The sequence below is a fragment of the Terrapene carolina genome, unplaced genomic scaffold, assembly GCF_002925995.2.
Source record: "Terrapene carolina triunguis isolate 2854851 unplaced genomic scaffold, T_m_triunguis-2.0 Scaffold69, whole genome shotgun sequence".
NCBI lineage: Eukaryota > Metazoa > Chordata > Testudines > Emydidae > Terrapene > Terrapene triunguis.
In genome coordinates, this window is record NW_020664420.1 from 36169908 (window position 1) to 36197376 (window position 27469).

The 27469-nt window shown below is 42.5% G+C and overlaps 1 protein-coding gene across 1 annotated transcript in view; it reads right to left on the reverse strand.

Moving 5' to 3' along the window:
• THBS4 (thrombospondin 4) overlaps window positions 1-27469 on the reverse strand; it is a 55271-nt gene that overhangs the window by 20054 nt on the left and 7748 nt on the right. The window contains exons 2-8 of the mRNA XM_024197862.3: window positions 21688-21888; window positions 16002-16249; window positions 14762-14867; window positions 10071-10153; window positions 9164-9215; window positions 7130-7302; window positions 1137-1274 (exon numbers count right to left, since the gene is read on the reverse strand). Of these exons, the coding sequence (XP_024053630.2) occupies window positions 1137-1274; window positions 7130-7302; window positions 9164-9215; window positions 10071-10153; window positions 14762-14867; window positions 16002-16249; window positions 21688-21888 (1001 nt within the window). The remainder of the gene's footprint in view (window positions 1-1136; window positions 1275-7129; window positions 7303-9163; window positions 9216-10070; window positions 10154-14761; window positions 14868-16001; window positions 16250-21687; window positions 21889-27469) is intronic.

Genomic DNA, 27469 nt, shown 5'->3' on the forward strand with positions numbered 1-27469 from the left:
TTGTGTTTTATCTGTGATGGAAAAGCAGACTGTCTCTTAACAATTGCAAACAAAATGGCCATTTATAATAGCATAGAGCAGCGGTTCTCCCACTTTGGGGTCCCTCCCTTCCCACAGTTTGTCACGACCCCATTTTAATGGGGTCACCAGGACTGGCTTAGACTTGCTGGGGCCCAGGACCAAATCCGAAGCTGAGGGATTCAGCGCTGGTCAGCGGGGCTCAGGTTACAGACCCCCTGCCTGGGGCTGGGGCAGTGGGACTCAGGGGGGATCAGGCTCCGGTCTCCCCCTCCTGGGGTCGTGTAGTAATTTTTGTTGTCAGAAGGGGGCCGCGGTGCAATGAAGTTTGAGAACCCCTGCCATAGAGTCTGTCCTAAACTAATGCCCTGTTAAATAACTTCCTATAGATTGGTGAGGTAACAAAACATATTATTATGTACAGTGTGGAAGAACCAATTACTAAATTTTCTCACTTATATGCTCTGTTGCCTTTTTAGTCTGTTTGTGATCCTTCTGAGAAACTCCTATAGAATTTAATGGAGTCTTAAACAGTAGGGTTCTATAGAAATTACACTAAAACTTGTAGGGCTGTATTCGTATAGGAATGCGAAGCAGCCATGAACCTGGCAGATCTGGCCAATTGAAGTCTCTCGTAACCTAGGGGAGCCCATCTGTGGTGTAGCTGCCACTATAGTGACGCTCAGGACTCAGCCCAGAATCTGGTCTATAGAGTTGAATGAAAGATGACAACTTTACTGTAAGTTTTATGAACCATCCTATAGAAATCTACAGAAGGAACACAAATCTCTTTTACAAGATATCATATGGATCTACAGAAGTTTGGCATTTTCTATCAAATCCTACAGGACATTTCCCATTAGCTAAGGCCTTCTCCTGTCTCCCCTCCACCCCACATTAACCTGTTGTTGTTGCTGTTAAAGTCAGGGACAAAATGATGTAGCCGTCTATTCAATAACACTACACTCTGCTGAGCTGCCCAAAACACTTGTAATTTTATTGAATGAAATATAATTAGAATGTTTAATAGTTTTGTTTTAAGCTGTATTTGGAAAGCAAAAGTGATATCAAACCAGCCTCGCACACTGGAGATGGTGGTGTGTCTGGCTGCCACTCACCTGCTTATTGTTCTTGGCAGCATTGATCCCTACCCCCTGAACTGTCTGTCCTGTGTATCCTGGGGGGCAAGCCTCACATCTGAAGCCTGGAACAATGTTCACGCAGCCTACCCCAGGGAAGCATGGGCTATAGCGGCACTAAAAAGACAAATGAATCATTGAACCTGCATCAGTGAGTCGATAACATTCTGTTGATCTCAGATTCCAAAACGTGACCTTTTTAAGCAGCACTTAAATAATATTGAATTGTATAGTTGTCCTAGAAGTCTCAAACCATGAGCTCAACTCTCCTCTCAGTTGTATGGGTTCAACTCCCTCTGAAGTCTGACCAAGTACCACTTGAATGGACATGACTGAAAAAAGTAGAAAGCCCTGTAATTGCGGCAGTTATGAGATCACTGGGGAATGACTGTCCACCTGTATTCAATGCACATATAAATAGCAGCATTTTGCTGTTGTTTGTATTTGATAAAATATGGGGGGGGGGGGAAGTAACCTGAAAATGAATTAGTTAAAATGGCATATGCCCTGTTACAGTCCTGCCCCTGTCTAGTATTTGTCAAATACCAACACCATTTGTTAATTGGCAGACAAATCCTGAATATGTTCATTTTTCATCTCCCTAGATATGGTTCAAACAGAAGATTAAACAAGTAATAGGAAATATAAAATATTTTTAAAGACGCCTGGTCTTTCCACCATCTGGTGTGGTCCCACAGGGGTCTGTCCTGGGTCTGGTACTATTCAAGATTGTCACTGATGACTTAGATAGTGGAGTGGAGAGCATGCTTAAATTTGTGGATGGCATCAATCTGGGAGGGGTTGAAAGCACTTTGGAGGGCAGGATTAGAATTCAAAATAGCCTTGATTAATGGGAGAACTGGTCTGAAATCAACCAGATGAAATTCAATAAAGGCAAGTGTAAAGTATTTCACTTAGGAAGGAAAAAATCACATGGACAAATACAAAATGAGGACTATGGGGCTAGGCAGTAATACTGCTGAGAAGGAGCTGGGGTTACAGTGGATTACAAATTGGAAGAAAAGGCTAATTCTGGGGTGCATTAGCAGGAGTGACATTGTAAGAAATGGGAGGTAATTGTTTCGCTCTACTTGGTACTGGTGAGGCCTCAGTTGCAGTACTGCACTACAGTTCTAGGCACCACCTTTAGAAAAGATGTGGACAAACTGGAGGGAGACCAGAGGAGAACAATGAAAATGATAACAGGTTAGAAAACTGAGTTATGAGGAAAGGTTAAAGAAACTAGGCATGTTTAGTCTTAAAAAAAGAAGACTCAAAGGGACAGTCTTCAAATATGTTAAGGGCTGTTATAACGAGGACAGTGATCAATTGTTCTCCAGGTCCACTGAAGGTAGGACAAGAAGTGTAATGGGTTTAATCTGAAGCAAGGGAGATTTAGCTTAGATGGTAGGACAAACTTGATAACTATAAGGATAGTTAAGCACTGGGATAGGTTACCAAGGGAGGTGGTAGAATCCCCATTACAGGAAGTTTTAAAGATCAGGCTGGACAAACCCCTGTCAGGGATGGTCTACGTTTACTTGGTCCTGCCTTAGCATGGCAGAAGGTACTAGATGAGCTCTCAAGGTCCCTTCCAACCCTACATTTCTGCGATTCTATGATTAACTCAGCTTGGGCAAAAAGCAAAAATACCCATAAAATGATGACAAAACAAACCAGGATAACATACACAAAATACATACAGTTCAGTGTATGTCCCTCAACATATAAACATATAAAAAATTTAATACCATTGTAACAGACTACTAAACACAAAATTGGGAGAAATCCTGCTTTGGAGCCTAATAGAATAAAATATTTAATAAAAGCATAATCCACAATGTGAACTTAAATGTAAAACAGACATAGGGTGACCAGATAGCAAGTGTGAAAAATTGAGATGGAGGTGGGGGGTAATAGGTGCCTATATAAGACAACACCATGAATATAGGGACCGTCCCTATAAAATCGGGACATCTGGTCACCCTAGACAGACATTAGGCACAATGTAGCTCTTGATTTGAAAAAGTAGATTATTTTTTTAGCCAGTAGAGGGAGCTCAAACAATGTCATTATTAACAGAAGAGAGGTATGCAGTTCAAAATACATATTAAGATACTGTTTTAAGGTGGTGAGGCACATCCCCCAAACAAATCAGCAACGCTTCCTCCTGGGTTGGTGTTAAGAGGCCTTACTAGAGAGATGTTAACAGTCTCAAGGCTCAGACAGGGATGAGGATGGCTCCTAGTTGGAATTCTAGATTCCTTTTGAACAGTTATTGAATACAAAACTCCTATTTAAATGCCCTGGTTTCATGACGTGCAGAAACAGTTAACATCATATTGTATCTCCCTCTGTAAAGTGTCCTTCCTGGACAATTGGACAGTTTGGGGGTGGATAAGGCCATAGAGATCCTTCCACTCGTTCAAATGCACCCCACATTTAGCCTAGTGTGACAACCTGTCCCTAACTGGGTGGGACAGTCCCGAAATGTACATTTCAAGTCCCAGGCTGAATGAGTCTGGAACAGCATTTGTCTCAGATTCCCTGCAGCACCGCTCTGTGCCTGCCCAAGCCTCAAGGGCACTGCCAGATTCTTCCCTGCCCCCTCTCTGGTCCTACCCCTGTTCCTTCTCTTATTCTGAGGCCCCACCCCCTCGTCAGGCCAGAGCCAGGCATTAGTAAGAGCTGCCCAGGGAGCCCGGGCTGCGGTGGGGAACCCCAGAGTCCCGGACCCTCCACCTACCCAGGGTGGAGCGCCCTGAAGGGGTGGGGACATGGGCCAAGGGCTTTTCTTGGGCACCACAGCCCCCCGCCCAGGGCTGGTAGAGCAGAGGTCCCCAAACTGTGGGGTGTGTGGAGGAACGTTTGGGGGGCATGGCAGGGCCCAGGCCAGCCGCCATGGGGGGCAGGAAGTGATCACCACCCAGCCCCGGTTGGCCCCTAGGTGTGCTCTGGCCCCGCCCCCAGCTGTAGCCCCACTTCCAGCCCCGGCGGGGTGAGTGCAGACAGGGATGGGAGGAGCGCAACCATGAAACATTTGGGGACTGCTGAGGTAGAGGTCAAGGGCTCCCCACAGTAGCCTGGGCTCTCCGGGCAGTTCTTACCAATGCCAGTTCCAGCTTCTGGCCTGACCAGAGGGCGTGGCCTTGGGGAAGAGGAGGAGCAGGGGGCAGGACTCCTGTATGTGTCCCATTTTTGCATTTTGAAAAGGTGGTCAACCTAATGTAGCCTAATGGAAGTTATCATTTGATGGCCTATGTGAGATGAGCTGTAGGCATTATTCCAGTTTTTAACAGACATGCTCTTGTAAAGAAAAAGCCTCACATTGCTTGGCAATTTATTGGCACTATCAACATAAAGGCGAAGGTCTGAATGGACATGGCTTGTGTCTGTTCTATATCTTTTTGGCAAACATTTCACCACTGTTTCTGACACTAACTCAGCTCCACCATGGTAGGGGCACTAGTGCCTGTGTTTTTAACACTGTGTGATCTGACCATGATCAAAGTAAGCCTGAACCACTCGGCGCTGAACACACTGGCCACCAGTCTGCATTAGTCCTCCCACAACTTCTACCATTGGTGGAGCTGCTCCAGTGGTAGTAACAGGAACTTTTTTGCTTAAAATCACCAGGGCAGGGAAGGCTCTGGAGACTGAAGTGCCCTTGCACACCTACCGTAGGTAAGGACAAGGTCCATCCAGGTGTGGGCTGAGTCAGAGTAGCAAGGTAGTGTGAGGAAGCTGATTGTACTATGCCTATTGGACCAGATTTACAAACGCAGGCCTCCATTTTTGCGCTCGACATAACAGTAGGCATAATTCATGTCATGTGATGTTTGGGCACCTGACTACCCACAAACAAGGTAACTGCAACATACATTCAATTTCTTCAACTTAGTTTTCCCTCTATAAGATTTTTTCATAAATGGATACAAATAGACTCATGCACCTTCTCTCTCCGACTTGCACACACAACATCAACCAGCAATCAAAACAACTATCAAATACTCAAGCTATTTCTCCTGCTAGCTGGGGAGGAAGAAAGAGAGATTGTTTCTATTTTTAATTACTTGGGAGGTGCTTAGATGCTACAATGTAAATCTGTAGATTAAACACTTAAGCCTATGTCTACACTGCAGTTGGGAGGGGAGATTCCTAGTGCGGGTATACAGACAGACTCACACTAAAAATAGCAACATGAGCATTGCTGCATGGGGGACGGATCAGGCTAGCCTCCCAAGTCCAAGCCCACTCAATGTCCGGGCTCAGGCAGCTAGCCCAAGCGACCACCAGTGCCCCAACAGCCACACTGGTATTATTAGCGTGCTAGCTCAAGCAGAGCTCGCAGAGTCTGTCCACCTGTGCTGGGAATCACAGTTGTAGCTCCCCAAGGATATGTCTACACTGCAGACTCTGACTCAGTTTGAGCCCAAGCCCCATTCTGTCCGCACACAAACCAGTCTGATTTGGTCAGCAAATACTCAGAACCCAGGTCCACGGACACTGCTAGTGGGGTGGGTGGGAGCCCAAGTCCCACTGTCACTTGGGTCCAAACGCTGCCGTTTTGCAGTGTGGACGCAGCTCAGACTGCAGATTTGAGTCAGTAGGTCTGTGTAGTGCAGTATGGCTGCATTAGTAATGGCTGTGACATGCAGAGCCAGCATTTGTAAGCCCAGGTTTACCATGCAGTGTGGATGCTCAAGTGTGGTCTTGGAAACACCAAGTCCACAAGCCCGGGTCCCACAGAGGGTTCACAATGCAGTGTAGAAATACCTTCTAAGTGACTAGACAGTCTGCAAATAACTGAAGACATAAATCTGCAGGTATAAAAACAGAAGCCTGTTAAATAGTGCCTGAAAATTAAATGTTTGTGCCTTTTTTATGCTGCTTTATGATGTACAAAGAAGGTGTAAAATTTTATTTCCCCCTTCAAAATACCAGGAATATCGAGTGCTTTTTTATTGAGTGGCTTTTTGAAAATGTGGGCTGGGAGCTTTTTCAGCCCTCAGTTGAAAGGGAGTGGGAGTGCTGAATCCTTAACAAAGGAAGCTTCCCTCCCACCAAACTGTTTTGAGTTAAGTAAGTGCTGCAGCCAACCAAAATACAAAGAACCTGATTCTCCGCTCCATTACACCATGGCTTTTCCCCACAACAATCAGTATAAAGCAGTGGAAAATCAGGACCAAGGAAGTGTGGGTGGTGGATGGTTTTTTTGTTTGTTTGTTTTTTTAAACACTTCTGAATAATTCTTATTTCCTCTTTCAATTAATCAGGCTTCATTTCCTTGGTTTTTCAGGTGTCATTAATCTGCTAATTCTCAAGTCTCCAAGGGTGAAGAAAACCTGAATTTCTAATGTAGAACCACTCTCCCTCCCACAAAAATTTAAAAACAAACCTTTTAGGTTTTCTTTATACATCATAAAGAAGCAAGAAAGGGCACCATCCCAAAGTTTATTCCTTTGCAATTGACCTTTACGGCTGAATTGAAAATCTGGCCAATTTTGTGAATAAACTGACTTCAGTCTCCAAGGCTGTTAAACTTTTTATGAGCACTGAAATTCAGAGAAATAAAATCCAAATCAACAGGAAGTGCTTCTGCAGTTCTGCCCCATAACTGATGATATTTAATCTTTTTGTGGAATCCCAATAACCGTGTCAATAGCTCTGCCCTTTCGATGTAACATTCAGAGAGGAGTAAAATGAAAATACGTACTGCAGATACTTGAAAAATAAATGCAGTGGTCTTGATTCACCACAGTATAACTCCATATTTTCACCCATGTAACTCCACTGACAACAATGGAGTCATGGCAACATACCTCTGGTCTAATGGAGTGGAGAACTGGGCCCAGGATGTATTACTATTCACTGTGCAGCCAGTTAGTGAATGCTGCAGAAAGCATGAGTCAGGGCCCATTTATGTGAGAAATGAGTTGGGATTTTTTTCTTTTTACAAGTAAATATTTTACCTCATCGATATCTGAGCATGTAACTCCATTTCCTGTGAACCCTTCGGGACAGGGCCCACACTGAAATCCATCTGCTGTCTCTATGCACCTGACCCCCCTGAAACAGGAGTTGGCTTCACATTTGGGTTTAGGGGGCACTGGAGGCGCAGTTGGAAAGTTTGTAGCTCCCAAACCTTTGAGTAGAAAGAACAGCAGTTTTAGTGAATCAAGGAAATATCCATCATGCATTTCAATTGGCAAGAGTTCTAAGGAGATACCTAATCCACTGCTGAGCAGTGGGATTGTGTTTCTGCATCATAAATATCCTTTATGTTGGCTGGGCTGGGGCTGCGACAGTAGCAACTTCTTGGATTGTGATTGAAGAGACTTTTTTTTTGTTTAGGAACTGATCAAGAACCTGCAGAATAGTGGAGGTTAAGGCTATGTTGCATATGTCACAGGGATGTGGATGTCTTTCTGCTTAGATAGTCCCAGAGCAGATGTATAACTTCTGATGCTGGCCAGAGGAAAGCAATAAATGCAGGTTAGAGTGACCTAACAAGGACAAATGGGGAACAGGTCCCAGAGGGATTATAGGTTGATGGTACTATTGGAAAGCCAAGGTGAGCCATTACTCTGGCTAAATCAGCAATGCTGCCCTCAGCGTGAAAAACAGAGCTATTATTTCACCTCAGAGAGATCAGAATTTACAAGGAGTGAAAAAAGGGGAGGGAGGAGGCAGCAAGTGGCAGAGTATTGGATATGTGACAGAGTACTCACAACATTGTTTCATGTACTGAAAGACTGACCGGAGGGGGAAAGGAAAAATCTGGGAGAAGGAGACAGGTGCCAAAATGGTACCAATGCATGTAATTTATCCCTTCAGCTGATTAACACAGTGCAGGCTTTAAAGAAACTTCCTGTGGCTCTAGTCTTTGTCTCACATGTGTGAAAACTAAGTTAGCTGAAGCTCAATCAAGGTGAGATTCAGTGGAGGGATGATAATTTGGGAAAAGCTATTGGAAGATCTGGCAACAATTACGCCTACTCCTCTGAATAAGGGTGTGTCCTCTGCTGGTAAAAGAGTTGGCATTTAGGGGATCTGTTGGATTCCCAGCTATGTTAGAGGATTCTTCAGAAAGGCTTTTATAATCTTCTCTGTTTGGCCAGGAGATTGACCATTTCTTTTGAATGCAGACTTTGCTACTGTATCTACGCCTGTGTCACCTCAGGATTCGACTACTTCAATGCAAGGTTCGTATAGATTCCCTAAATCAGCCTGGCAATGTGAGCTGGTGCCGAATGTGGCTGTTTGCTTGTTCATCTATTCTACTAAGGCTCTTACACTGCTTAATATGCATGTTGTTATCTCCCAGGGACCATGTGGCACTGGTGATCCACAATCTGCATTCAAGTAGAATCTGAGGTGTTGAGGTGCACATAGTAGGTTTTAGAAAGATAAGCTGGGTGAGGTAATATCTTTACCTCACCCACTTTGTCTCTCTAATATCCTGGGACCAACGTGGCTACAACAATACTACATACATAGTGGGTTTTGACCTTCCTACTGGGGATTCCTTCCAGCTCTCCCTGCACGAAATACTGCCAGAACAGTGGTCACCAGAGGTGCTGGAGCACCATCACTTGAAAAGAGAGGGAACTGCTATCAGGATAATCTCTTTAATGGGCTCTCCACTAGAACTGAACTGACTCTTGGTCTGAAATAGCCTGAATGCAATTACCTCCCTGGCATGCTAAAAGGCTAAGCTCCTGGGGTAGGGCATAATGAGGATTGCTTGTTTTGGATGAGGTAGAGTATTGTTTGGTTTTGACTGGTTACTTTCTGGTTTTGGGGGGAGCGGAAGCGTAAGGCTTTACCCCAATAGGAATCTATTTTTAACTTAAGTCAAAGATGCTTAGAGCCCAGAAGAATAGGCTTATTTTTCAATGCTTCCTATAAATCAAAAAGTGGCAATCCAGTGAGAATCGTTTTTAAATAATTGCAAATCTTATGTGGTCCTCTCTTAATTTTATAGGAAATACAGGAATACTTACCACATGCCTGGCATTCTGCTATAGTATTTCTCAAAAAAGTTGTTTCCTTGATCTTTAGGGTATAGAAAATATGTATTAGTTGGGTGATACTAATTTGTGCCTGGCTGCCCATAGCACCATTATATCTTGTCTAGATGTTAATAAAATCACTGAACATTCACAAAGTGCCTTACAATGACAGGGTCTGATTTTGCAGATGCTTACTCCCAAGCATGGTGCTTATTAGCATGAGTAGTCCTAGCATCTTCTATGGAGAACTACTCTATATAGATTGTACATTGACTTCCATAGGGATACTCATGGTGGTGAGATTTATGGCCACGATTCAGTCCATCCCTATTCAGCAAAGCACTTAGTAGGAGCTTAACTTTAGGCATGTGTTTAGATCCCATTGACTTAAATGGGACTTCAGCATGTGCTTGAGCACTTTGCTGAATAGAGGCTTACTTAAGCATATGCCTAAATGCTTTGCTGAACTGGGGCCTAAGTGCCGTAGAAAGTGTTTGCAGAAATAAGCCCATAGTTAGTAAAGGATGTTTGGCAAATCAGTAAAACACTAGCGACTTCACACCAATGAGGCCAATAGTGCAATTAATGTAGTTTCCTTTACATGTGCAAGACTACCTTTATCTAGCTAGCCAATGGGCTAGAATAGTAGTTGCAGCTCTTCTCCACTCTGAATGCAGGGGTTTCTGGGGACTGGATCTATATAAGTGGGCCATCTCCTGCCCCACCTCCAGTGGCCCCTCCACAACATGCTGAAGGTGTAGGTCCCCTACAAGGTCATTTCACTCCCACTGCGCAGACAGAAAGCTTTGTACAGGAGCATCACACTTAGGTAAAATCTGCACAAAGCAGGGCTCTAATCTGGATCTGAGGGATTCGTATTGAGAGCCTCATACAGTACCTGCTGCCTGAGAAGGTCTTTCACATCTCCTAGTATTTGGTTCATTTGCAGCATTTGACCCATGAATTGCCTATTAAAATCATCTGTAGGGACACAAAAATGAGAAAAGGCATGTACAACGATAGTAGCTTTTTGTTCATTTGCCAAGATCAGCACTGAAATCTGAAGTGAAATTGTCTTAAAGGATGAGCTAGAGCAGACAATTCATAATATCTTAGCATCAGTAGGGAGGGAATACAAGGGGAAATACAATAGCTTGAATTTTTAGGAAAGCATCTGTGTGAACTCACTATTCTTCAAAGATACTGGATTCAAAGCACTGAAGATTGAACTCCTTTTTAGCCACACAACAGGAAGAACAAAGGCAGAGGAAACGCAAACTTCTCCACATTGGTGCAACACAGTGGGAGAACCATCTTCAAGAGTTAGAGGACAGTTCTAGCTCCATGCCCATTCAATGTCTGGATTCTTTGCTGATACTATCAACAAGTACACCAGTTAGAATCAGCTGTGTTGCTGGCTCCACTAGGAACCAGACTGAGATGACTAATCTCAGGCAAGGTGACCATATTTTCAAAATAAAAAGGAGACACTTCTGTGGTGGTGTTTTTTAGGGTCACAAAATAGCCATACAAAAGAAATGTGTGCTGATGCCACTATTGCCCATTTCTGACTCAGCAGCAACATGTTCATATTTTTCAGAGTGGAGGACTTTTTCCATTTACTGAATGTTCTGAATCAGTTTATCATGATGCACTGGACATGTCAATAATATTCACTGAGAGTCAAAGAACAGATGTGATAGTATCTATACTCATTTGACTTTTCTTTCCACTCTGAACATTGTTCATCACACTGAAAGCTAGTTCCCTGGGACTTTTTGTTCCTGGTAAACATAGATCAAATTCTGCTCAGCAGAGCAGTACATCTTGAATAGATATTTTGTTATTATTATAACATATATACAAGTTTTGATAGTCTAAATGAAAATTGAAGACATTTGAGGTGTCCTGAAATAAGTTTGTGGGACGCCAGGATACCATACGAAAAGCCAGGCCTCTCGTGGCAAAACCAAGACACATGGTTACTTTAACTTCAGGGCACCCTAAAGCCATCAAATGGTATCAACAACTAGTCACTACCCATCTGGCCTGGATTTGAACTGATGAGAGGTGAAACACTTAGTATCTCCAAATTAGGTCTTTCTGACCCATCTCGCTGTGTGTCTGTATATAACTCTCACTCGAGTTTACTCAATCAAGCGCCAATTCATTTACTCCTTTGTTAATTTAAATCTAGATATCTGTGTAAGATTCACAAGATATGCATTGATATTTTTGCATTCTAAGCAGGTAGAGTATTTTGAAACTGTTAAATATATAGTGGCTATATGTGAGTCTACATCTACTTTACTTGCTGTAGTATTGGATGCTTATATGGAAATTGGTCTTATTAATGTTCACTAAATTGTTTTGTACTTCAAAGCATTTCTGGTCTGATCCCAGGCATGCTCAGGGGACTTGACCAAGTTGACAGATACTGGCTTTTCTTCATTTCAGATTGTTCTCCTCAAAATAATAAAGAAGCTGAGGTAACCTGGAAATGCTGCATCTGTTCAGTCCCAACTTTTATTTTTTTGGGAGACTTAATATCTTGGCCATTTCAAAAATACCTAAGTCTGGAACTTGGCTTGCAAGCTGTCAGGCCAGATGTAGTAACTTTTTTCTTTACAAAGAATTGCTTTAGCCATTATTGATTGAGAGCTACAAAAAATGTAAAATTCTTAAGGTTTCAGAGAAATTTGGTTGCTTTGTTGCCAGCCTCTAAATCAAAAACAGATCAGGTTTGAACACTTTGTTTTATAGACTTTTTTAAACCTTAAGGTGGACTAATGACTTTTAGTGCTGTGAACTATACAGGATGGTTTTGAAATGCCTGGATATCTAAATTTGCATGCACCAAAAATGCTTCCCATAACATTTTTTCTTCTACATTTAAAGCCAAATGCTGCCCCCACTCTGCAGTTGCAGTAGGTCCTAAATGTAGGAGAATTATCAAAGCTCCACTGCAAAAACCAGGCTTCAGAGAAGCTGTTTACACAGTTGTTTAGCAACCATATGGCACAAGTAGTGTTCCAGGAGGGAGTTGGGGCAAGCCAGAGGTGTGGCCAATAGGTTTGAAACTAAATGGATCTACTAACCCCGTTCTGTGTCAGCCAACAACCCTTAAGTAAACTAAACCAGCCGGGCTGTTATTAAATGCCTCACCCTGGTTTTGCCTACTGTAAAAATCTAGGTTTTGCTTTATGTCTTTCTGTCCACAATGACAGGGCCCAAAAAGTTACACATCCAGCCCCTATCTAGGATCACTCTATTCCCATCTCCCATCAGCATTGCTCAAGTCTCCTAGCCACCTAAGGTGGGCCTCGAAAGGATGGCGCTGCCATAGCTGGTGTCTGAGTAAGGAGTCCTAGGGCAGGCTATCAAGACCACTGACAGTTCTTTATCTCCCAGACTCTCCACCACTCCCATGTACAGCCAACTAAAATGAGTCTACCCATGGATGGCTAAGCATTTCCATTCCTGTTTATTCTGGCTAAATGTAGTGCGTTCACTTGATACATTATTGTTGTAAAAGATACATAGTGAAACATACAGGATGTGCAATCCAGCTGAGTTAATATTGCTGTTGGAACGTTTGCATCTCTTCTTTTCATGATTTTAATTATGAAGACATATTAACATAGTCTCTTTTGCATTTAATATTATATTAATTCCATTTGAAAGTGAGTATGTGATTGAAATTGGAGGCCAGCACAAAAAGCTCAGCTAGGTCGCATAAAAGGCCACATCTAACTACTAAATAAGAAAGTGTTTGACCCATAAGTTATTGATTAGTGAACAAAAATTATAGAGCTATTTCCAAAAGGGAATAATGCAAGGTCTCAGTTTGGAAATCTTGATCACTGAGTTTTGTGTCTTTACAAGTGGCAGTGCTGAATTAATTTTCTGATGTATCTGTAAGTGCATGCCAATTTACGGGAAAGAAGAAGGAACCTTTAGAACTAAACCCCTCAAGACTTGTACATCTAAACAAAAATATAAAGTATCATGGAAATGGAAACCTGCAACAGGGGACATTTGAAGCTAAATGCAAAGCATATCCAGTCATCATTATTAAGGGTACGATTCTGTCGTGGATTCCATGACTTTTGGGGACTTCCAGGACTTCTGCAGTGGCAGGGCCAGAGCAGCAGTTAGGCCTACGGCTGCTGGAGCAGTGGTTGGCAGCCAGTACCCAGGGCTGCCAGAGCAGCGGCTCCAGGGCTGAAGCAGCAGAAGTGGAGGGGCGTTTTGGGGTAGCAGCGCGGCTGGAGCAGCTACCGCGGTCATCCCCGGGGCTGCCAGAGCAGCAGCCCCCAATGGTCCCCCTCCAGAAGCACTCCCACTGTTAGTTGTGTCCGTCCCCCTCCCATCCCCCCCGGGGTATTTTTAGTAAAATTTAGGGACAGGTCATGGGCTTCCATGAATTTTTGTTTATTGTTAACAACCTGTCCCTGACTTTTACTAAAAATACCCATGACAGAATCTTAACCTTAATCATTATGAAGCTCTAACACATACAATAGCTGGTCAGGAATTTTTCAATGAACTTTTTTTTCCATCAGAAAATGCTGATTTGTGGAAACAAACTTTTAGAGGAAATGGAATTTCTGGTCAAAATGAGAGCACTTCCATCCCAGAATAGCCAACAGCCTGATGGTTAGGCACTTGCCTAGGGTGTGGGTGATCCAGATTCAAGTCTCTGCTTTGGAGCAGGGACATCTGAGGGGAATGCCCTATTCGAGGTTCGCTCTCTGTTCCACTGCAGGACAAAAACAACTTTTTAAACCTTGAAAACTTTAGTAAAACAGAATTCTTGTTTTCCAGACAGGGTAGTCTTGTGTAAAAATGATGTACCCTGTCTCGCAACTATATTAATTAGATCCTAATTAAAATGATTATGGCTGTGGTTTTGCCAGGAGGTGGCAGGGGAGAGAGGGTTTGTCACAGATTCTGTATTTTTATTTACAAGGACATTTTTAGTCTTAAACTGGCCCCATTGGCTTCACTGTCTTATGTAATGTTAACATCTTGTACGCACAACATTCTTCTCCTCCCTACCCCCAGACACTGTGAAAACAATCACAGTTTGTCACTAAATCACTTTGCTCTGCCCTGTCTACTCCTTCACCTCTTACTGTCCAGGAGAGCAATCACAGCAGCCCTTACCCATTTTGCTTCTCCCTACCCCCGACAACTCAATAACCAGGAACCACGTTACATGTAAAAAGAAATCTGTTTAAAAACCCAAAACAATTAGATCCTCTGCTTCAAGCATAACCATCTCACCAGCTGGGTGAGAGCCGGAGCTAAAGAGCAGTTGAATTGGCCTGCACCCCTTCAAACAAGAAAAGCCCTTTCCCAGCACCACTGACTTTCCCATAACTATATCAGTGACATGTTGCTTTGTTACATGTATCTGTGACTGTGTTCCTCTCCATCCTGTGACATTTTAAAAAAATGTGCATCATGGCCATGATTCTATCTGGTTGCCTTCATTAATTTGAATGGTTTCTTCAGGTTTATAAAATACACTGTAATTAGTTCCTCAGGATATCTTATGGAGGCAGGGTATTTTAACTTATGTACCTGTGTTCTGAGCAGCAGGCTCAATCTGCTGAAGGAAGCAATCTTGCAGACTTGCTACTTGGGAAAGTGAGCCTTTCACTACCAGCTTCAGCTCATCCAAAGTGTCCTGGAGCAATCAGAGAAATTCACAGCATTCATCTCGGCACAACGAAGAAATAAGCATACAATCTTAAGAGGCTTTCCCCATTTCAACTGATGTGTGGCTAGCTCTAAACCATGTTGGGTGGGCAGGGCTTAATAGCCACACTACAGTACCTCCTAACTAGTTTGGCCATTCCATAAAGTCCTTTTGACAGAAGACACTGCAATGAGCTGGGCAAAACCCCACATTTTGGTTTTGCAGATTTTCACACAGGTTTGGTTTTTTTTCTATTTTGAATCACATGATTTCACACAACAAATTTCAACAACAGATATTGCTATAACAACAATACCAAAAAATTATCCTGTGATTTCAATGCAAAGGCATTTTTTGCTTGAAAACAAAATCATGTTCACTCAAAAAAAAAAATATGGGTACCTTACTATTTTGTGTGTCATAGAAATGGGCTCCTTTTCAAGTCTGTAATAAAATGAGGAGAAAACACTCCGTTTTTGACTAGTTTTCTATTTTATGAATATTTTGCATACAACTAGTTGCAATGATGGAAGATATTTTTGTGCTGTGTTCCTGAAAGATACCGCTTTCTTAGGTTGATGTGGAAATCACAGTAAAAAATGTCAGCCCCCCTGCTTGGAATAGCCCAGGCAGAGGTAGATAGCAAGGTTATAATCACATAGCTGGGATTTTGACTCCAGACCATTGCCAGTGTAGTTTTCCTCCTATTCCTTCCATTTCTGAATCAGTCATTACAGAGACTGAAGAGCCAAACTGCATATTTCTTGTACGCATGCACATTGAGCATACATGCAGCCTATGTATTGTTCCTACAGATTTTCAGTAGGAACCTACTTAGAGCTCTCATTTTTGCAATAGGTAACAATTTACAAATAATCTGACCTTCAAGTAATACCTAGACTAAAACATCTTGGTTATGGTAGATTGTAAACTGGGTGAAATCCCGGTCCCTTTGCAATCAATGGCAAAATTTTCACTGACTTCAGTGCAGCCTGGATTTCACTCTATATCTAGAGAAGCCACCCAATTTTCCATTCATTTTACAGATTACTGTAAGACCTTCTCACTGCTAATGCACCTTCTTTCTAATTGCTCCACCTGCTCTTAAATTTTCATACTTACCTGTGCCTTTTTTGGTAGGGTGCGAATTTCCACAGACTCTGAGCTGTGGTATAGACCTGAAAATGCTTTAGGTAGACCTTGAATGGCATCCACCTGCGTGCAGTCCAGATATAACTCTGCTGTGATGGATCCCCGCTGCAGACCACTCAACCTCAAAAGGACTGCATGGCGCTTCCCATCAGCCAGCTGGGTGTTGCTGAACATCACAGAGTTTAACTTCCCATCATTCTTCACGTAACGCAGGATGACTAGTAGAAAATACACAACATGACTATAGGATGGCAACACAAAATGTGACGCGTGTCCTGATAATCTGAGTGGCTGGTGATTCGAAGCTCACTGTGGATACTTCTCACTGCTCTGGTTTATTTAATCACTTCTGCTTTGACAAATGTATCCCATATGCAAATATAAGCAGGGAATATAAATTTGACATAGAATTGCAGATGGAAGAAAACTCATAGGTGCAGTATTGTTGCCTACAGATCATTCTCCAGTGCTTTGTTCAGGCTCATTTTGAATTACTCAAATGATGGAGCATATGTCATCATAAGAGGGCATAATGTAATAAAATACACATTAACAGTGGTACAGCATTTAATTGGCAATCTGCAATTAATAGTATGGCAGAATTATACTCGACAGCCTAAAAGTTACTCTGCAGCAGAAATGCATAGCTAGAGTATAAGTTTCAGTAATGAGTATAACATCTCTGCAAAGGATGCTAACAATTGTGCAGTCAAATACACTGTTAATTATTACTTGATTCCATTTCTTTATCTGTCTTTCACCATGATGAACAGAAAATGAATACAAAAAGTAACACAGAAGAGAACGCAAACATAGTACTAAAATCTCTCTTCTTTTAATGCTTCCTGATAAAGAAGAGTTGTCAAACATCTGGCTTACCTGATGTACTCGCCTGGCCCCCAGGATAGACTGCACTTCACACACAGACACTCTTGTTATTAACTAAATTATTATATTGAAAAAAACTTTTAAAAATGAGTAAAATTGGAAAAGAAAAATCTATCCCCTAAGGAAACTGAATCTACAAGCGAGAATGAAACACCTCCTCGATGCCACCCAGCACTTATCCCCATGGTTACCTGCTAAACCTTCCTCTGTCCACAATCTCTTATGGGGGGGCAACCTAGCTGAGCATATGTGGAGATCCATAATAGCAACAGGGAGAACACATCTATGGCGCGTACAGCTACTTTCCAAGATCCCGTTGATTTAGCTTAAGTAACGTTATTGGAATCTGGCCCTTTTTTGTGATATCACTCGCTCTGGCTAAGAAATCCAGATACCTGCAAACTTGGACTCCTAGGCATCTCAAGGGGAATGTAACTGTCCAAATTTTGTTTAAAATCAAGGCTAATTACATATATAAACAATAGTAATGTACTTCTGTCCTCTTTTGGAATCTTATAAAAGTGTTTGGAGGATTTTTTTTTTTTTTTTTTTATAATTGCAGCTTCTTTTTAATAGGGTAAAACAGCTGCTGGAACATCTTTCCTAGCTAGTGTCCAGACTTTGCAACATTTTACTGCTCTCGGGAATGAGAAATCTGTAAGTTACCCAATGAGTCTGTGTGAGTGAGGCAGAAGGTCTGTAGGTAGGATAAAGGGAAAATACAAAAATGCTCCCTGTATGTAAAGCCACTTGGCACATATTACATATGATATATTTATGATTACAACCCTCTAGAATTGAAGAAACAAGAGACTGGTGTTTAGACTCTTTGGATACTTGTAGGCAGTTATCATGACCCCTCTAGTTGTCATTTATTCTAAGGTTTGGGATTTCCACTATTCTTTTTATACTATTAATGACTCTTTGTGTTTCTTATGTGTTTTGAACTTCCTTAGAATTTTCTTTGGACACTACATTGATGTCATTTGCTTTGGTCATTTCTTTCCATTTCTTAAATATAAAGAACCAGCTTTTGCTCTGTTTTACCAGTATAAATCCACAGTAATTCCAATGAATCTGATGAAGTCACTTCTGATTTATACCAGTGTGTGGCCCCTTCTATCTTTAGTTTATATATCCTTTCTGGAAATCTCAGCAGTTGCTGTCAATGACTCAATTATTTTCAGCATTTTCTATGTACAAAAACAGCCAGACATGAGATTTCCTTAGAATCACTTGGGGTCATCAGTAACTTGACAAAAAGTGACTCTGCTTACTGGCAAATGCTGAGTTTCACTTGCCAACTCTATGTTGCAGGCATTTACTTATGTGACTGCTACGTGCATGGGGATATATTAAAGCAGGATCCTTGGAACTGGGCCCTGGAGTCAGAATGACTGAACACAGCAGTGAGTCAGTCAGAGAGAAACCAGAGGACAGTGGTGGAGCACACAACTGATTGCTGGCCACCTGCCAGGATAGCTTTAGGACAGCTGAACTGTCTGGCTTGAGAGGAAGATCCAAGGACTCATTATTGGGCCAAAGCCAAAGGCCGGTCGAGGGGGCTGGAACAGTCTGTTGAAGAAGATGAGGGCAAAGTTTTGATGGACTACAGCCCCAGTTACACTCAAATCACCTGTGATCCTGCAAGTACCCTCCCACCGCCAGAATGCTTGACACAGACGACCTGCAGATAATGAAGTGTTCAGTTACTTGCACTGTCTAAAAAACATTCACTGTCATTCTGGCTCCTGAAAGCCAATACAATGGTCTGAGCTTAGAAAATGTTCAGTGAAACTACAGCTGCAGCATAGTAATAGACGGTGGCTCACAGAGCTGTTAAGCTATATCAGTTGTATTTATTTAGATTTTAAAAGAAACATTGATGTAAAAGAGGTAATTCTGTTATGTGAGAACAGTTTTTCTCCAAGTGCCCTTATTAGACAGTGAGCATGAGAAGTCTGCAGGACTATTTTAGCTTTTTGTCTATGAAAAATGCACCAGTTTAACTAGATCAAATTAAAAAAAAATGACCTACTTAAACAGGTGCAAATCCCTAATCTAGATACACTTAAAATGGTTCACCTCTTGCTTCTATCAAATTATCTTGCATCAGTAAGACTGATTACATTAATTTGATATAAGCAAGATTTAAACCAGTTACTGTACATTGACATTAGAAGTCTACAGCAGTTTAACTAGATTGAATTAGTTAAACCAGTGCACCTTTCTGGTATAGACAAGATCTTAGTGTAGACTTAGCAAATCCGGGGCTGGGAGGGAACCCACCTCCAATTATTCTGCTGTAAACCTCACACAGACATTAAAGTACTTACAATAGAATAAACAAAAACAAAACCAGAATGTGTGCAAAACATCTGGACCCAGTTTTCAAACATGGTACAGTCACAGATAACTAACTTCTGTTTTGGGTTGCTTAGATCAACACTTAGTGCATCAGTGGAAATATTATGCCCCTACATTATGAAGTACAAATGTTTAGATTTCACATCTTGTTTAGGTGTCCATTTGCCATCTGGGCCCACAATGTGCATAACAATAAAGTCTTGAAATAATACTATATTTACCCTCAAAAGGATGCCAAATCATCCCCAGATTCCGTGTAATCATCTATCTAAGATGAGCTGTAGTGAAAAGCCCCACTCCAATGAGCATTCTAACCTACTGCCCACAGCTATTGTACTGCACACTGGATATTTTCAAAGCACTTAACAAATGTTAACTAATTATACAGGTGCATGTCCTAGGCAAACCACACTAAAATAATGTGGGGGAATAGATCTCAATGGACAGCTCTACTGAGGAATTTCTGTCTGTTTAACTAATCTTAAATCTGAATTTATCATATAATGGTGCTAGAGTGGCAGCCTTGTAGACTGAAGTTCTCTACGTATTCAAGAGTCCAAAAGGAAATGAGTAGTGACAGTGCAAGCTTCTCCACACTGCCCATCAATATACCTCAATCCCGACACAGAGGGATCATCTGTAAAGATGAGAAGGTAACTCACCCTTCGTGTTCACTGTGTGCAATAGAAACATATTAAGAACTGCCAGGGAACAATTTAAACATTGTCTATAAAGCTCAAAAAGTCTGTTCCTTAATTCATACCAAGAAAGATCTGAAGGCATGCAAAAGTTCTTGCAAATTAGACACAAGCGTGACTTATTTTTTTTCAACAAAAATGTGTGTGTGTGTGTGTGTGTGTATATATATATATATATATATATACACACACTGTGCCTGATCCTGCAGTTCTTACTGAGGGCCAGTGCAACCTATTAGGTGACCTAGCCGGTCGCATAGAGTACTAGCATTTGGTGGGCGGCATTTTCTTCGGCGGTGACTGCAGTGGCCAGATCTTCGGCCGCCCCGGTCGTCGTCGGCATTTAGGCGGAGGGAGCTGGGGCAAGGGGGGCACGGGGAGGGCTGCCTGCAGCAAGTAAGGGGGGGGGCACGCAGGGGAACTCCCCGCCCCAGCTCACCTCTGCTCCGCCTCCTCCCCTGAGCACGCCGCCCCACTCTGCTTCTCTCCCTCCCAGGCTTGCGGCACCAAACAGCTGATTGGCGCCGCAAGCCTGGGAGGCGGGAGAAGTGGAGCAGCGATGGCATGCTTGGGGAGGAGATGGAGCAGAGGTGAGCTGGGGTGGGGAGCTGCTGCACAGCTCCCCGGGTGGGGTGCCTGAGGGCGGAGGGGGAGTGGGGAGCTGCCGCAGGGCTCAGGGAGGGGGCGGAGCAGAGGTGAGCTGGGGTGGGGAGCTGCCGCACGGCTCCCCGGGTGGGGGGGAGCTGCCACGGGGGAGCTGCCGCAGGGCTCGGGGAGGGGGCGGAGCAGAGGTGAGCTGGGGTGGGGAGCTGCTGCAGGGGAGGGCCGGGGGTGGGGTGGGGAGCTGCTGCGGGGGGGGGGGGCCTCGGGGGGGGGGGGGGAGCTGCCGCAGGGCTCGGAGAGGGCGCAAGGTGGAAGTTTCGCCTAGGGCGCGAAACATCTTTGCACCGGCCCTGTTCTTACTCATTGACTTCAGGAGCAGTTTCCTGGAGCTATAGGACCAGACCTTTGGTTTTAAGGGTTTTCTCTGTATGCGCCTCTGTATTTTCTAATTAAAAAAATAAAAGTTGTTCTTTTAAGTGAGTGGGAGAATTTTCCTACATCTAACTTAAAATTTCTCAACAAATATATTTCTAACTTTGCTCAAGTCCGTACGGTGCCTCTTAATTAACTGGTTCCAATAAACAGAGAACAAACATTCTCCATCACCTGAAAGATTCTATAAGCGCTAGGAACATTTGGTTTGCACAGTCAAATCTAAACTTCAGGTCCATGGCGCAAGTACCCTTCTTTCATATGCATGAGGCAGCAAGTGCGTGTGTCTGTCACATTCCTTAGTAATAAGAAGCAGTGATTGTCCCAAGGGGAAAAAGGAAGGAAAACAACTTTACATGTTTCTTTAGGAGCCATTCAGCGCTTGCTTGTAGCAAGCTGGCTAGTAGAACGCAGAGACCCCAGTTGACTTTCTCAGCATGCTTCTCCTAGTAGGCATCAGGGTAGTATCAGTGCTGTGCAAGGAAGCATAAAAAGGGAGGCGAGAATGTTGCCAACACTTATATCTTCCTGAGCAGTAGAATGAGCAGGTGATGAGTAGTGAAATAAACAACAAAAGAATAGCTGCAAATAACGTTTGTAAAGACTATTGCAGACATGTCAATAATTGTAGATCCATAAAATAAGGAAGTTGGGGTCAAATAACTTACCTTTATTCAATCGCCCCACCACTGTAAATTCAAAATACTTGCTATTGTCATCTGAAGAATATAAGCCAAATATGGTGACTGTACTCTTTGTCTGCAATTTGAATGTTGAGAGCACATATACTTCATTCAATGTAGGATCAGCAAGCGCTTGCTGTAGAAAGTTTACCAGTCTCTGGCTGGGAGATGAAAGAAGATCAAAAACTGTAAAATAAAAGGATTTGGGAAGTTGGTAGGTAAACTATATATCAAATCATAGTACAATAATGACCCAAGAGAACTTCATCTAATATCCCTCAATGACTTCTCTTTGGGGGATAGAAACTATTCTTTGTTGTCATGGGGATATTTGAGCAATTAATCCAAATTCTCTCTGAACTGCAGCTAGAATATATAAAGCAATTTTTCACTCATGACATCAGACTCTTTATGGCCTTTGTTGTCACTTATTTCATTTTAGCAACAGTTGTTAGCAAGCATTATCTATTATTGCTCAAATACTAGCATCCTTTATTCTATTTTTCAATTCAAATTATTAAAATCTTTTAATGCAGATTTCTAAAATTCATCTTTTTAACAGAAATCTCTTAACCCACTGTTGTTTTTATAAATTCAGACACTGTCATTCATGCTTCAATCAAGTCCAAGATCTAAAGTCAAAATTTGCATGTAAAAATTTTTCAGTGTACTGTATGGTACAAATATTTTGGTTTCAGTTAATATAGTCTATATAGGCAGATATCTAATATGATATAAATGATTACTTTCTTTGACTTTCCAGAAGGCTAAAAGAAGACATTTTATGTAAATAAGACCTACATTCTCTTCATAGTACTGATACCAAATCAAGGCACATCTGAAGGCATAGATTAAGAAACTGAAAGGAGTGACATAATTAAATCTACTTGAATTCTCTTTAACTTTTAAAGAATGCATATAGACCTTTTTCTGATAGTCTCACATAGTTAGAAGCATAGAATATCTCTCACTTTCTTTTTTAACACCTATATCAAATCGCGCTTTTCTCAATATTTCCAAATCTTTGAATACATTTTTCTAAGACAGAATTGGAACAAAGGCACACTTTTCTGTTGATGAAATATTGTTATTTTACTACGCTCGTTAATTATTACTGCTTTTTGAGTAATAAATATAGATGGGAGGGTAAAAGTTAATTAAATGCCTCCAAACCAAATCACCAATGCTACTAGAAATCTTGCAAATCTCGGATATAAACCAAATATTATTAAAATTGCATATTTCCTATCTCCTTCCTATAAGAACTAATTACAAGGGAACCACTTCAGTAAACTTGTGGTAGTTCTGTTTATTTAGTCACAGTGCTATACATAAGGTATGCCCTTTTAATAGCTCCATTATGTTAGGGCCATATTACCCCACCCTCACTAACAAGACAAAAACTGGTGGAACTCAATGGGGGTGGAAGATTGGATACACAGAAGAAAGGTAACAGCAGCTCTGTGGTATGCTCTGCCTTAGTTTTCCAAAGTTATAATATAAAGTTTGGGCTGAAAAGGTCAGGGACAGGTAGGCCTGCTCTGCCTGGCCTCATCTCCTATAACTCTGTCCCTCAGCTACAACAGTTTTGACTCAGTCCGCATTATTTTTCAAAGTGACCGCTCTGTGTAATGAATTCCACTGAATGCACCTTTCCCTACACCCGGGGCAGCAGTTGTCTCCAGGGCAGTCAACAGAAGGGACTACATGGGAACACAGCTTCCTCCAGGATCACATGAAAACACCTCAGCTGTAAGGAGGCACTGGGATTCCATGCTCCCAAGTTCTATGCAAGTTTCAGGATACCAGATGGGTTAGAGGGCAGAATCACTCCCCATTGCATTTGGATGCAAATGGAATTCCCCCACAGAATGAGGAAAGAAGGAGGTTCTCCCCTTATAGGCGGCCTTCATTTCTTATAAACCTATTGGAAGTTGCACCAATAGTCTACTATTTAATGGCCTGATTCTTATGCACTTCAATCTCCCTGACTTTACTAGGTGTTTGTGGTACACTACAAAAGAAGGACCAGGCTCTAAATGTACCCAAGATTTATTGTCGAATACCAGAGAAATGAATGTCTGAGAGCCACCTCGCCAAATGCCATTGCTAGCATTAATTTATATCTAAAAATTTCATTATATACACAGGGCAACCAAGAAGGATTGAGCCCTCACTTCTACTGAGATCAATGATATGGTGGAGGAGGGATTGACACTTCTTCACATTTGGCCCATAGAAAGAAGCCACATTGCCCCAATCAAAGACAGAAGGACAACTCACTACTTCATACAGCAAACTCTTGCAGGTAATAACCACCCAAAATATGCAACTAAATCTTCTAAGTTATAACATTGGCATAGAATAGAAATCTTCTAGGTCTGTTAAATGCTAAAACAGTTATTGAAAAGGGCATATATTAGTCAAATCCATCCCTGGTGTGAGGCACTCACTTGCTAGCAACAGTTGCTGGCTAGGACAAGCGTCTACCCTCCTACAGGTATGTCTACACACTTAGCAGTGTTCTCTGGGTATTGCCAGCTTTGGGGCCCCAGCAAGCCCATGATCTGTTTGGAAGGAACAAGAAGAAATGTAAAAGAGAATCACACTTTCATTTTAAGAAAAGTAATCTTCTAGCCCCTTTCCTTGGAACGGCAGACTTGAAAACAAACTTATATGAGCAAATTGCTAGAACTGAAAGGAACAAGCAGTAGATCCTGATTCATGCAGCCAAACATGTCCCCGAACACATACTCTTTTGTTCTTTCATTCTTTTTTCAAATGAGTCAGTGAAGTTTTCAGCGTATCCCAAGAATCATCTTACTAACTCTTTCCAAATTCCTTAGGATGGACCTGTACAGTGCAGTGTGATAATGTTGGAGGGGGATTAATTACATTTGAAGAGAATGACAAAATATTGTTTTGGAGGCCTCCGCAAAAATGTTAAGACTAACTGTGCATCTGGGAATTCTCAAAGAGAGGATGTGAAGTTCTTAGAGGAGAAAGGAGCTTAGGAGAATGAAGGCAATGAGGAAAGCTATTGAGGGGATCAGGGAGGAGACCAGCAGAAAAGGGCTCCTGTCCAAGGCAGTAGACCAACAAAGTGTGTCAGACAATGTGGACTTGTAAGCAATAGATGCATCACCATGATGATTTGAAGGAAACGCTTTTATCGGTTTTATAGATGTTACTTTTCAGTTTCATTGTGCTCTTGTTTTTGTATTACGAGAAAGTAAATCAGGAATTTCTATTTTCTCTATATAAAACCCATAAATGTGTACACCTCAAATTTATCTCTTATTGTCCCCTGTTTAAACTAAACAGTCCTATTTCTTTTCTGTCCATTTTCATATGTAAGTCTCTCCAGGCCTCTAATAATTTTTGTCACCCATCTTTAAACCCCTTCTATTTCTGTGAGATGCAGTAATCAGAATCAAACATATTATCCCAGATGAAGGCATACCAATGTTTTACATAATGGCATTATAATTTTCAGTACTATTTTATAATTCATATTTCATGCATTCTAATATTTTTGACTACCATTTCCCACTGAAAATAAGTTTTCATTGGGCTGTCTATGGTGACTTTCAGGTCTTTTTCCTGTGTGGTTACAGTTAATTTAGAATCTAGCAATGTGTACAAGAAGTGCAGGTTATTCCTTTCACTACGCACTACCCTGCACATGTCAATTCTGGATTTAATCTGCCATCATGCTTTGTTAGAGCCTTTTGAAGTTGTTTTTTCTAGTCAGGACTAACCTAAATAATTCTGTCCGCTGAAAATGTTCCTACATCACTGTTCACCCCCTTCCCAGATAATTAAGAAAACATATTAAACAACATCGCCCCTAGAATGAAACTCCGGCCCTATTGAAATCAATGGTAAAACTCCCACTGTCTTCAGTGAGGCCAGAATTTCACCCCTAATATGGAACCTTGGAGTATTCCATTGTTAACTTTTTGCTATATCGACAATTAACAATTTATTCCTACTCCTTGTTTTCTGTCTCTATTGTCAGCTTCTAAACCATGACCATAATTTGCCTCTTACTTTTGTAGATACACTCAAAGAAGTCTAGTAGATTTGAGAGGTATGATTTTCCTTTTGCAGAAGCCATGTTGGTTTGTCCCTGTCATATTGTTTATCCAGATGTTTTCTAATTCGGTTTTTAATAATCTTGTTTTTCTGGGAGAGCACTGTCAAGGACAGTACAGTTTCATTATTATTGTCATTAGAGGAAAGACACGTACTAATATTTTTTGTAAGTCAATATCTTCTTGTAAAGTAAATCTAAAAATGTTTTAAATCCCCGATATGCCCCCCAGCCTTGAATGTTGTCTAGCATATTATCAAGATGATGGAGAGGGCTGAAAAGGCACAATGGACCAAATGCCTCCTTAATGTAAACTGGTGCAATTCCCAGAGTTTAACTGCTCACGCTCAAGCTAAATTTGATCCAGTAAAAATGCTAATGTTATTGAACATGTAGTATGTTTGCAGCCTAAACATTTACTGAAATAGAGTAGAGCGCTGACTTCCTGTGCAGCATACTTTTATTATATAAAGCCATGTTTCTTAAATGGTGTGTTGCAACCCACCAGTTGGTTGGGAAGATTCTAGATAGGTTGTGGGCCCAGTTTAGAAGGGAGGCCCTGGTTTGTGGGAGGGAAGAAGAGGCCATCCATGATGAAAGGGTGGCCAGGCCAAACCTGAGTGGCATTGCAACCTGGCTCGTTGGGCTGCAACCCCCAGAGCAAGGAGCTGAGCCCAGCTCCGTAGAACAGGAGCAGATGCTGCAGGGTAAGTGCAGGGTGGGCTAGCTCTCCAATCCCATCACCCCAAGGCCTAAGCCAGGATTAGGGCTGCAGTGGCAGTGCGAAGGGTGCTGCTGCAGGTAGTAAGCGACCCCTCAGCAGGGTGAAAAGGAGGAGGTGGCAGAGGAGGATGACTCTGGCCTATGATTTTGTGCTCTTCCACCCGTGAATTTGGATCCTGGGTGTGCAAGAAAAGACAAAAGGCACTTGGTGGGTCACTGTAGCGGGGTGGTTACCCCGCTCCTGCCCTGAAGGGCTTAAAACAGCCCTGGGGGAAGGTTGTGGCTGGGAGCTGCTACGCTGGGCTGATTGGGAAGCAGCTACAGCTGGACCACACCCCAATCAGGCCTCAGCTGGCCCTATATAAAAAGGCTGTGAGCCAGCGGTCAATCAGTCTCTCTCTGCCTTCAGAGGGAGAAGGGACTGGCTGCAGCGAGCTAGAGACAGAGTACCTGAGTAGAGCAGAGCTGGGGACAGGCTGGGGAGCTCCAGCCTGGAAAGCCCCAGACTGCGGCCTAATAGGAGGCCAAGGAGTACTGGGGGTTGCAGAGGGCGGCCAAGGCAACAGGTCCAAACCCAACCTTGCCTGTGATGAGTGGCCTATACTGCAATCTGCCCCAGGGAGCGGGGGCTAGTTGGTGACTGGCAGTGGTAGGGTTACCATCCGTCCGGGTTTCCCCGGACATGTCCGGCTTTTTCAGTGTTAAATGGCTGTCCGGGGGGGATTTCTAATTAAGTAGAAATGTCCAGGATTTCCCCCTTCCCCTTGTGCGGCGCGTCTGATTGGACGCCTGGCCTGATTGACAGCTGCTCGCAGCCACTAGGGCCTCTAGCAGCCAGAGTCCCTCCCCCTCCCCCGCTCCCTCCTCCTCCACGGAGCAGGGGGGCTGTGTTTAATTCCACGTGGAGCTCTCGCAGTTCTCCCTCTGCCGAGTGAGCCGGGGGGGGGG